Raw genomic sequence first — 13,127 nt, 5'->3', positions numbered from 1 at the left:
TTTTGTGTTCAAATTTAAATGCATTTTATCTTTGTTATAAAATTACTGAAGAAATAGTTTAAGTTTTATAATAAATTATAAGCATTTTCAATAAGTAGAAGTACCTATATACAGTAGAAAAATACATTCGAAGTGTTTAATGCAATATATAGGAATTTTCTGTTTTGGCAGCCATTTTGACACCCATTTTGGATTCTTCAAATGTTTTCTTCTTTGAAATATACATTTGATGTTTGTCATGTTACCTTTAACAATAAAAATAAAAAAAAAAATTAATAATGCTGTCCTTATCTCCTGTAATGTAGGAGATGTCATTTTTGCATTTTTGGTGGGCATCTTGGTGGCCTTCTTGAATATTTCAAAATGCTCAATGATGAAAGCTGCATCATTCAGTTTCTATGAAGAAACATATTGCAGAACCTTTGTAGAACATTTTTATGCAAAATATTTTGTGCATACTCCAATTTGCATTTTTTCAGCGGGCATACTGACTTAGAAAAATAGTTATTAGTACCAGTGTTACAAATGGAAAATAAAGTCACATTTTTAGCTCACCTGTCACATAGTGACAAGGTGAGCTTTTGTGATCACCCTTCGTCTGTCGTCCGTCATCAGTCGGTGCGTCCGTCAACAATTTCTTGTCTGCACGATAGTGGTTTCATTTATGATTTTATTTTAACCAAACTTGCACACAACTTGTATCACCATAAGATCATGGTTCCTTTCTTGAACTGACCAGATCCCATTATGGGTTGCAGAGTTATGGCCCCTGAAAGGGCCAAAATTAGCTATTTTGACCTTGTCTGCACAATAGCAGCTTTATTTATGATTTGATTTTTACCAAACTTGCACACAACTTGTATCACCATAAGATCTCGGTTCCTTTCTTGAACTGGTGATATTCCTTTATTTGTTCCAGAGTTATGGCCCCTGAAAGGGCCAGAATTAGCTATTTTGACCTTGTCTGCACAATAGCAGCTTCATTTATGATTTGAATTTAATCAAACTTGCACAAAACTTGTGTCACCATAAGATCTCGATTCCTTTCAGGAACCAGCCAGATCCCATAATGGGTTTCAGAGTTATTTACCCTGAAAGGGCCAAAATTAGCTATTTTGACCTTGTCTGCACAATAACAGCTTCATTTATGATTTGATTTTAACCAAACTTGCACACAACTTGTATCACCACAAGGTCTTGCTTCCTTTCTTCAACTGGCCAGATTCCATCATGGGTTCTGAGTTATGGCCCCTTAAAGGTCCAGAATCAGCTATTTTGGCTTTTGCAACCATATAGAGACTTGATTTATGGTTTTATTTGATATAAACTTACAAAATATCTTCAACAACAATAAATCTTGGATTTCATGACAAATCAGATGCAATCATAGGTTCCAGAGTTATTTTATTAGCTCACTTGCCACATAGTGACAAGGTGAGCTTTTGTGATCACCCTTCGTCTGTCGTCCGTCGTCTGTGCGTCCGTCCATCCGTGTGTGCATGCGTCAACAATTTCTTGTCTGCACGATAGTGGTTTCATTTATGATTTTATTTTAACCAAACTTGCACACAACTTGTATCACCATAAGATCTTGGTTCCTTTCTTGAACTGGCCAGATCCCATTATTGGTTTCAGAGTTATGGCCCCTGAAAGGGCCAAAATTAGCTTTTTGACCTTGTCTGCGCAATAGCATCTTTATTTATGATTTGATTTTTACCAAACTGGCACAAAACTTGTATCACCATAAGATCTTGGTTCCTTTCTTGAACTGGCCAGATTCCATTATGGGTTCCAGAGTTATGGCCCCTGAAAGGGCCAGAATTAGCTATTTTGACCTTGTCTGCACAATAGCAGCTTCATTTATGATTTTATTTTAACCAAACTTGCACACATGTTGTATCATCACAAGGTCTTGGTCTTTTCTTGAACTGGCCAAATTCCATCATGGGTTCCAGAGTTATGGCCCCTTAAAGGTCCCAAATTGGCTATTTTGGCTTTTGCAGCCATATAGAGACTTCATTTATGGTTTTATTTGATACAAACTTCCAAAATATCTACCAACAATAAATCTTAGATTATATGACAAATCAGATCCAATTGTAGGTTCCAGAGTTATTTTATATCTGATTACCTCCCCTGATTGTAATCAAAATGGATTTATATCAGTAAGTACTTATAGGACTTATTTGAAATTTCATTATTGTCAGTAGTTGGACTGAGATAATCAGGGTAGTTAACTATGGACTGATTTAATGTCAAATTACCTCCCTTTATTTCAAATTAAAATGGGTATATCTCTGTAACTAATGAAGATACTGATCTGAAATTTCATTTATGTCAACAGATTTATTTGGCAGAGCCTTCTTTTGTTCACTTACAATATTTTTTTTTAATTACTTCCGTTTTACGTTACTATAAATAGCTTATTTTTAGTAACTTTTTTTATTATTGGCCGTAGGGAAAAACCGAGACCACCTTTCTGTGGTACAACATGGATGGTACCTCCAATTTTTAGGTGCATTTTGACATATCTGTACCTTGTAAGAATTGTTTTTTCTTTTTGGTTAAATTTCTTCCCTTTGTTGTTCCTGTCCTTCGGACTTAAATATTTTTACTGAGGACCTTCTTGTCCTCAAGTGCAATGATAACAGGTGAGCGATATAGGGCCATCATGGCCCTCTTGTATCTGATTACCTCCCCTGATTGGAATCAAAATGGATTTATATCAGTAAGTACTTACAGGATTTATTTGAAATTTCATTATTGTCATTAGTTGGACTGAGACAATCAGGGTAGATAACTATGGACTGATTTTATGTCAAATTACCTCCCTTTATTTCAAATTAAAATGGTTATATCTCCATGAAGATGCTGATCTGAAATTTCATTTATGTCAACAGATTTATTTGGCAGATCCTTCTTTTGTCCACTTACAATGTTTTTTAGCTCACCTGTCACAAAGTGACAAGGTGAGCTTTTGTGATCGCGCGGTGTCCGTCGTGCGTCCGTCTGTCTTTAAACTTTTGCTTGTGACCACTCTAGAGGTCACATTTGTCATGGGATCTTTATGAAAGTTGGTCAGAATGTTCATCTTGATGATATCTAGGTCAAGTTCGAAACTGGGTCACGTACCATCAAAAACTAGGTCAGTAGGTCTAAAAATAGAAAAACCTTGTGACCTCTCTAGAGGCCATATATTTCACAAGATCTTCATGAAAATTGGTCAGAACGTTCACCTTGATAATATCTAGGTCAAGTTCAAAACTGGGTCACGTGCCATCAAAAACTAGGTCAGTAGGTCAAATAATAGAAAAACCTTGTGACCTCTCCAGAGGCCATAGATTTTTCATGGGATCTGTATGAAAGTTGGTCAGAATGTTCACCTTGATGATATCTAGGTCAAGTTGGAAGTGGGTCACGTGTGGTCAAAAACTAGGTCAGTAGGTCAAATAATAGAAAAACCTTGTGACCTCTCTAAAGGCCATATTTTTCATGGGATCTGTATGAAAATTGGTCTGAATGTTCATCTTGATGATATCTAGGTCAAGTTTGAAAGTGGGTCACGTGCGGTCAAAAACTAGGTCAGTAGGTCAAATAATAGAAAAACCTTGTGACCTCTCTAAAGGCCATATTTTTCATGGGATCTGTATGAAAATTGGTCTGCATGTTCATCTTGATGATATCTAGGTCAAGTTCGAAACAGGGTCATGTGCAGTCAAAAACTAGGTCATTAGGTCTAAAAATAGAAAAACCTTGTGACCTCTCTAGAGACCATACTTGTGAATGGGTCTCCATAAGGATTGGTCAGAGTGTTCACCATGATGATATCTAGGTCAAGTTTGAAACTGGGTCACGTGCCTTACAAAACTAGGTCAGTAGGTCAAATAATAAAAAAACCTTGTGACCTCTCTAGAGGCCATACTTTTCATGGGATCTGTATGAAAGTTGGTCTGAATGTTCATCTTGATGATATCTAGGTCAAGTTTGAAACTGGGTCAACTGCGGTCAAAAACTAGGTCAGTAGGTCTAAAATTATTAAAATCTTTTGACCTCTCTAGAGACCATATATTTCAATGGATCTTCATGAAAATTGGTCAGAATTTTTATCTTGATAATATCTAGGTCAAGTTCAAAACTGGGTCACATGAGCTCAAAAACTAGGTCACTATGTCAAATAATAGAAGAAAACGACGTCATACCCAAACTGGGTCATGTGGGAAGAGGGGAGCGATTCAGGACCATCATGGTCCTCTTGTTTTAATTACTTCCGTTTACATTACTATAAATAGCTTATTTTTAGTAACTTTTTCATTATTGGCCGTAGGGAAAACACGAGACCAATTTTCTGTGGTACAACATGGATGGTACTACCAATTTTTAGGTGTATTTTAACATATCTATACCTTGTAAGATTTTTATGCCCCCGAAGGGAGGCATATAGTTGTTGAACCGTCTGTCTGTCTGTCTGTCCGCATTTTTCGTGTCCGGTCCATATCTTTGTCTTCGATGGATGGATTTTCAAATAACTTGGCTTGAATGTGAACCACAGTAAAACGACGTGTCGCGCGCAAGACCCAGGTCCGTAGCTCAAAGGTCAAGGTCACACTTAGACATTAAAGGTTATTGCATTGATGGGCGTGTCTGGTCCATATCTTTGTCATCGATGGATGGATTTTCAAATAACTTGGCATGAATGTGTACCACAGTAAGACGACGTGTCGCGCGCAAGACCCAGGTCCGTAGCTCAAAGGTCAAGGTCACACTTAGACATTAAGGGATAGTGCATTGATGGGCGTGTCCGATCCATATCTTTGTCATCGATGGATGGATTTTCAAATAACTTGGCATGAATGTGTACCACAGTAAGACGACGTGTCGCGCGCAAGACCCAGGTCCGTATCTCAAAGGTCAAGGTCACACTTAGACATTAAGGGATAGTGCATTGATGGGCGTGTCCGGTCCATATCTTTGTCATCGATGGATGGATTTTCAAATAACTTGGCATGAATGTGTACCACAGTAAGACGACGTGTCATGCGCAAGACCCAGGTCCGTACTCAAAGGTCAAGGTCACACTTAGATGTTAAAGGTCTTTTTTCATGATAGTGCATTGATGGGCATGTCCGGTCCATATCTTTGTCATTCATGCATGGATTTTAAAATAACTACGCATAAATGTTTGACACAGTAAGACGACGTGTCGCGCGCAAGACCCAGCTCCGTAGGTCAAAGGTCCTAAACTCGAACATCGGCCATAACTATTCATTTAAAGTGCCATCGGGGGCATGTGTCATCCTATGGAGACAGCTCTTGTTTTTCCTTTTTTTGTTAAATTTCTTTGCTTTGTTGTTCCTGTCCTTTGGACTTAGATATTTTTTCTGAGGACCTTCTTGTCCTCAAGTGCAATGATAACAGGTGAGCGATATAGGGCCATCATGGCCCTCTTGTTTTGTATGAACTTGTCAAAATTGGACCATGTTAGAATATTCCAAAGCTTGTTATCCGTTCATATTTGGAAAAGCTAAGTTTGTATTTATTTTCAGGGAGCAGATTTTGTAGAATTTGATGTACATCTAACAAAAGATGAAGTGCCTGTGATTTATCATGACTTCAAAATTCTCATTACATACAGAAAGGTTGGTAGTGATAAGATAAAATGCACTTTGCTGTTGTTTCCAAACTTACTTTAGATTTTTAGCTCACCTGTCACATAGTGACAAGGTGAGCTTTTGTGATCACCCGTCGTCCGTCGTCAGTCCGTGTGTCCGTGCGTCTCGTGCGTCTATGCGTGCGTCAACAATTTCTTGTCTGCACGATAGTGGTTTCATTAATGATTTTATTTTAACCAAACCTGCACACAACTTGTATCACCATAAGATCTCGGTTCCTTTCTTGAACTGGCCAGATCCCATTATGGGTTCCAGAGTTATGGCCCCTGAAAGGGCCAAAATTAGCTAGTTTGACCTTGTCTGCACAATAGCATCTTTATTTATGATTTGATTTTTACCAAACTGGCACACAACTTGTATCACCATAAGATCATGGTTCCTTTCTTGAACTGACCAGATCCCATTATGGGTTCTAGAGTTATGGCCCCTGAAAGGGCCAGAATCAGCTATTTTGACCTTGTCTGCACAATAGCAGCTTCATTTATGATTTTGTTTTTACCAAACTTGCACACAACTTGTATCACTATAAGATCTTGGTTCCTTTCTTGAACTGGCGAGATTCCATTATGGGTTCCAGAGTTATGGCCCCTGAAAGGGCCAGAATTAGCTATTTTGACCTTGTCTGCACAATAGCAGCTTCATTTATGATTTGATTTTAACCAAATTTGCACACAACTTGTATCACCACAAGATCTTGGATCCTTTCTTGAACTGGCCAGATTCCATCATGGGTTCCAGAGTTATGGCCCCTTAAAGGTCCAAATTGGCTATTTTGGCTTTTGCAGCCATATAGAGACTCCATTTATGGTTTTATTTGATACAAACTTCCAAAATATCTTCAACAACAATAAATCTTGGATTCCATGACAAATCAGATCCAATCGTAGGTTATTTTATATCTGATAACCTCCCATGATTGTAATCAAAATGGATTTATATCAGTAAGTCCTTATAGGACTTATTTGAAATTTCATTATTGTTATTAGTTGGACTGAGCCAATCAGGTTAGATAACTATGGACTGATTTTGTGTCAAATTACCTCCCTTTATTTCAAATTAAAATTGGTATATCTTCTTAACTAATGAAGATACTGATCTGAAATTTCATTTATGTCAACAGATTCCTTCTTTTGTTCACTTACAATAATTTTCTTTTGAATTACTTCCCTTTTACGTTACTATAAATGGCTTATTTTTAGTAACTTTTTTATTATTGGCTAAAACCGAGACCACTTTTCTGTGGTACAACATGGATGGTACTTCCAATTTTTAGGTGTATTTTGACATATCTGTACCTTTTAAGAATTTTTTTTTTCTTTTTTGTTAAATTTCTTCCCTTTGTTGTTCCTATCCTTTGGACTTAGATATTTTTTCTGAGGACAAGAAGTGCAATGATAACAGGTGAGCACGATATAGGGCAATCATGACCCTCTTGTTTATAATTCCTCTGTATGTCAATCATATTTAAAGAATATGCATTTCCCATCATTCAGTGTATAGTAGATTATTCTTGTAGAATACTGTAAGTGTACTTATATTAGCGCAGCTAAATTTTAGCGCAAACGCCTTAAATTGAGTAGTTTCGACTTATTAGCGTATACTTGTATTAGCGTAGTATCAGCAACGCTAAAATAGCCAATCTGAAACACCAATTTCCGATGAAATACGGAATGGCCCGAATGTGACAAGTTTTGCCTGGGATTATGTATACACGTTTTTAGCTCACCTGTCACATAGTGACAAGGTGAGCTTTTGTGATCACCCTTTGTCCGTCATCTGTGCATGCGTGAGTGTGTGCGTCAACAATTTCTTGTCTGCACGATAGTGGTTTCATTTATGATTTTATTGTGACCAAACTTGCACACAACTTGTGTCACCATAAGATCTCGGTTCCTTTCTTGAACTGGTCAGATCCCATTATGGGTTCCAGAGTTATGGCCCCTGAAAGGGCCAAAATTAGCTATTTTGACCTTGTCTGCACAATAGCAGCTTTATTTATGATTTGATTTTTACCAAACTTGCACACAACTTGTATCACCGTAAGATCTTGGTTCCTTTCTTGAATTGGCCAGATTCCATCATGGGTTCCAGAGTTATGGCCCCTGAAAGGGCCAGAATTAGCTATTTTGACCTTGTCTGCACAATAGCAGCTTCATTTATGATTTGAATTTAATCAAACTTGCACAAAACTTGTGTCACCATAAGATCTTGGTTCCTTTCTTGAACTGGCCAGATCCCATTATGGGTTCCAGAGTTATGGGCCCTGAAAGGGCCAAAATTAGCTATTTTGACATTGTCTGCACAATAGCAGCTTCATTAATAATTTTATTTTAACCAAACTTGCACACAACTTGTATCACCATAAGATCTTGGTTCCTATCCTGAACTGGCCAGATTCCATTAGGGGTTCCAGAGTTATGGCCCCTGAAAGGGCCAGAATTAGCTATTTTGACCTTGTCTTCATAATGGCAGCTTTATTTATGATTTGATTTTAACCAAACTTGTACACAACTTGTATCACCACAAGATCTTTGTTCCTTTCTTGAACTGGCCAGATTCCGTCATGGGTTCCAGAGTTATAGCCCCTTAAATGTCCAAAATTGGCTGTTTTGGCTTTTGCAGCCATATAGAGACTTCATTTATGGTTTGATTTGATACAAACTTCCAAAATATCTTCAACAACAATAAATCTTGGATTCCATGACGAACCTGTCAGATCCAATTGTAGGTTCCAGAGTTATTTTACATCTTATTACCTCCCCTGATTGTAATCAAAATGGATTTATATCAGTAAGTACTTATAGGACTTATTTGAAATTTCATTATTGTCATTAGTTGGACTGAAACAATCAGGGTAGATAACTATGGACTGATTTTATGTCAAATTACCTCCCTTTATTTCAAATTAAAATGGGTATATCTCCGTAACTAATGAAGATACTGATCTGAAATTTCATTTATGTCAACAGATGGACTTGGACAATCAGTGAAGATACATATTGACTGAATTTATGACAGATTACCTCCTTTATTATTTATCTAAATGAATACACCTTAGCAGCTTCTAATGAGATTGGTTTGAAACGATCATATCATTTTGAGCAATAGTACTCAGGTGAGCAGCGACACAGGGCCATCATGGCCCTCTTGTTTTCTTTAAAAATATTACTTTATAAGGTTTGCATTTGTATTAAGTCTTTTTTAAAATAAGAAGCAATATATATATATATATATTATGCATGTTGATCTGTTTTTCTTTTTCTTTCTTCTCTTACTGTGTAAAAATATTGTATTAATAATGTTATTAAATTGACCAGGCACGCAAATAAATCTACATTCGTTCAGATCAGTGTTAACCTTTATACTGTAAATTTATGCATGTACACAGTGCAGAATGGTGATAATTGTTGTTTTCAAATTCACACTTGGTTTTCAAAGCAGTAAAATGTTATGATGATACTCGGAATAAGCGCGACCAGACAAACTGGCGATCTACTCCGAAGGTGTTATATACGATGTTTACGGACAATGGCAAAGATAAAAAAAATGCAACTTAATTTACAAAATTACATGACTTTTGCACTAATGTTCAAACAGATTAAATTATTATTCCCCTACTGGTTGAAAACCAGTTTCCGGGACTATAGGAATGTGCTTTTCGTTCCGTTGTCATTCTGTCCGTCTTTCTGTCCTTCCTTCCGTCCGTCCTTCCTTCTGTCAGCAATTTCGTGCCCAGTCCATAACTCTGTCATCTATGAAGGGATTTTAATATTACTTGGCACAAATGTTCCCCATGATGAGACGACATGTCCTGCGCAAAACCCGGACCCCTAACTTAAAGGTCAAGGTCACAATTGGAGGTCAAAGGTCAACAGGGCCTTTTTCCTGTCCGCAAATGCACAAATGTTCACCATTATGAGGCACTCTTGTTAGCTCATCTGATTTTTTGAAAAAAAAATGATGAGTTATTGTCATCACTTGAGCGGTTGTCGGCGTCGGCGTCGGCGTCGGCGTCTGCGTCGGCGTTGCCTGGTTAAGTTTTATGTTTAGGTCAGCTTTTCTCCTAAACTATCAAAGCTATTGCTTTGAAACTTGGAATACTTGTTCACCATCATAAGCTGACCCTGTATAGCAAGAAACATAACTCCATCTTGCTTTTTGCAAGATTTATGGCCCCTTTTGTACTTAGAAAATGTCAGATTTCTTGGTTAAGTTTTATGTTTAGGTCAACTTTTCTCCCAAACTGTCAAAGCTATTGCTTTGAAACTTGGAATACTTGTTCACCATCATAAGCTGACCCTGTACAGCAAGAAACATAACTCCATCTTGCTTTTTGCAAGATTTATTGCCCCTTTTGGACTTAGAAAATCAGTTTTCTTGGTTAAGTTTTATGTTTAGGTCAGCTTTTATCCTAAACTATCAAAGCTATTGCTTTAAAACTTGCAACACTTGTTCACCATCATAAGTTGACCCTGTACAGCAAGAAACATAACTCCATCCTGCTTTTTGCAAGATTTAGGCCCCTTTTGGACTTAGAAAATATCAGATTCTTGGGTTTAAGTTTTATGTTTAGGTCAACTTTTTCTTTTAAACTATTAAAGCTATTGCTTTGAAACTTGCAACACTTGTTCACCATCATAAGCTGACCCTGTCCCCAAGAAGCGCGTAACTCCATCCTTTTTTGCAATAATTATTGCCCCTTTGGACTTAGAAAATCATTTTCTTGGGGTATTAGTTTAAGTCAACTTTTCTCATAAACTATCAAAGCTATTGCTTTAAAACTTGCAACAGTTTTTCACCATCATAAGTGGACACTGTACATCAAGAAACATAACTCTATCTTGCTTTTTGCAAGAATGATAGCCCTTTTTAGACTTAGAAAATCATGGGTAGGACAATATTTCTATTACACAAAAAAAATCAGATGAGCGTCAGCACCCGCAAGGCGGTGCTCTTGTTTTTAGAATTATGTCCCTTTGTTATTAATATAAATAGCTTATATTGTAACTTATTTATTACAGGCCGTAGGGAAAAATTGAGACAAGTTTTCTGTGGTACAACATGCATGTTGCATCCAATTTTTAGGTGTATTTTGACCTATCTCTACCTGGTTAAGAGTTTTGTGTAGAATTTATTTTTTTATTGTTACTAGAAATAACTTATATGATACCTTTTTGATAATCGGCCAAAAAAAAAAATGCTATATGAAAACAACTGTATGTTTTTATAGATACAAATTTTAATCCAAGTGTTTTGTTATAACATATTGTATTTATAGTACAATATTGTTTATACATTAGTGACAGATATCAGTTCACTATGTTATACTGCAGTAGAGAAAATTAGGTGCCTTCCAGTAGGGGACTTTGTATTGCATGGCAATACTTCATTCACTTGTTCTGTTCAAAACTTTCTGCAGAATATTAGTTAGGAATGCAGTTATTGTCATATTTACACAATAAATATGTATTTCTCTGTGTTGTGTTGCATTGTAATAACGGTATTTTCGATGCGATAAATGTTACTATTTACTTTACTTTTTTATTAGGAAAGCCTTTCATTTCAGTCTAATATTAGCGCTAGACATGAATTAGCACATGGTGAAATATGCATTTAACCTAAACTTATGACTTGTATTTCAGAAAAAGCGAGATGACCTTGAACTTTTTGAAGTACCTGTTAAAGATATTGCATTAGCTGAGCTTCAGCAGATGAAGGTCAGTGCCCAAGGTTATAAAACTAAATTTGTAGACCGGTCTCAAAACTCCCAACATCTGATTGGTTAAAAAATACTGAGCTTAGTTATGAAATTGGCCACTGGCAAGTTTTCAAATTGAACCTGGTCACAGAAATCTGATTTTTAGCTCGACTTTTCGAAGAAAAAGTAGAGCTACTGCACTCGCACCGGCGTCGGTGTTGCTTTAAAAGTTTTTGATAAAGTCAAATTTCTCTGTTACTCTTAAAGCTATTGACTTGAAGCTTAAAGTACTTATTTAGTATCAAAGTCTACATCAGGAGATTGGTTTGAATTTTGACAGAGTTATGCCCCTTTTTAATTTAGAATTTTTTGGTTTAAGTTTTTGATAAAGTAAAATAGCTCTGTTACTATCAATTTGAAAGCTTTTGACTTGAAACTTAAAATAGTTATTTACTATCAAAGTCTACACCAGGAGATACAATCCCCAAACTGATTTGAATTTTGACAGAGTTATGCCCCTTTTTAAACTTAAAATTTTTTTGGTTAAAGTTTTATAAAGTTTTTACTGGCAAAGCTCTAATTCAGAGTCAAGCACTGAGAAAAGTCAAACGTGCTGTCTTATGGACAGCTCTTGTTTTGTTTGTTTTTGTTTTTGTTTTAGAGTATGGAGTAGATTTTGCCAAAAGAATTGGTATTTCTTTCAACAATTGATAATAGTATCACTAGATTTAATGTTCTTTGGTTGAGAGTTTCCCATCTCAGTAATGGATTAATAAGCTTCTGTTAGTGCCGAAAGATATATGGCTCTGACTTTTTACTTAGCTAGATCTTTAAAACGGTCTCTATGGAAATAACATAAAGATTTAATATATCAACTTCAAAAGTTGTGACATTTCACTGATACTGTATTAGAAGTCTGATGAATTGTTTCTTTTGTAGCTTTCCCATCCTGCATACCAGAGTGAACATAAATATGGTGAGTCCTGTTGTAGCTTACTATGAGCCTTTTAACCTTTAGCCTGCTAAATTTCTGAGATGGACTGATCCATTTATTAAAAGGGGTGTTAAATGAAAATGTCCTGCTTGAATAGCTAACAGTGCAGACCATGATCAGCCTGCACAGATGTGCAGACTGATCTTGGTCTGCACTGGTTGCAAAGCAAGAATCACTTGCAGCAAGCAGACTTAAGGTTAAGTAGTATGCATACACTTGAACAGTTTGGTCCACCAAATTTATAGCATGGGTTTTCCTGAATTGCAGCTTTAATTTTCAAGATCCAGATAAAAACTATACACCTTTTTATTCTCTTCTGAAAAGATGACATTTTGGAAAAAGCTTCAATAAGCATTAATTTGCTTTCAGCTTAATCCTTGTCATTCGTGTTGTGTTCAATATGTTTTCATGTAGCTGTATATAGACGAATAAAATATGTTTAAACCAAAAGATGACATTTCTAGTTTTACATTAAAGGGAAGTCCTGGAAAACATTTGTGGTCAAAGAACAAGTCAGAGAATAAAAACAACCTGACTAAAGCTAACTGCTTGTTTGACAAGCTAAATTTTCTTAGCTTAACTGTTATTGTTTTCCAATGCTAAATGTATAGCATAATATTACTGGCATAGTCATATTGGTTTGATCAAAGTAGAGTATCAAACATAGAACTAAGTTTTGATAAAGACATTTTACTGGTAATTTTCATATTATAATCCTACTTGTTCACTAAATATAAAGTCAGCATAATTGCTTATTTGTAAATAT

General features: G+C 36.2%; 1 protein-coding gene across 1 annotated transcript in view; it reads left to right on the top strand.

Moving 5' to 3' along the window:
* The window catches only part of LOC123551895 (glycerophosphocholine phosphodiesterase GPCPD1-like), a 69,549-nt gene that overhangs the window by 36,925 nt on the left and 19,497 nt on the right, over positions 1-13,127 (top strand). Inside the window, exons 8-10 of the mRNA XM_053525070.1 lie at positions 5,544-5,636; positions 11,312-11,386; positions 12,307-12,343. Of these exons, the coding sequence (XP_053381045.1) occupies positions 5,544-5,636; positions 11,312-11,386; positions 12,307-12,343 (205 nt within the window). The remainder of the gene's footprint in view (positions 1-5,543; positions 5,637-11,311; positions 11,387-12,306; positions 12,344-13,127) is intronic.

The sequence above is a fragment of the Mercenaria mercenaria genome, chromosome 15 (genome assembly GCF_021730395.1).
Source record: "Mercenaria mercenaria strain notata chromosome 15, MADL_Memer_1, whole genome shotgun sequence".
Lineage (NCBI taxonomy): Eukaryota > Metazoa > Mollusca > Bivalvia > Venerida > Veneridae > Mercenaria > Mercenaria mercenaria.
Note: the sequence above shows the minus strand (reverse complement) of the source record. Positions and strands in the feature narration are given on the sequence as shown.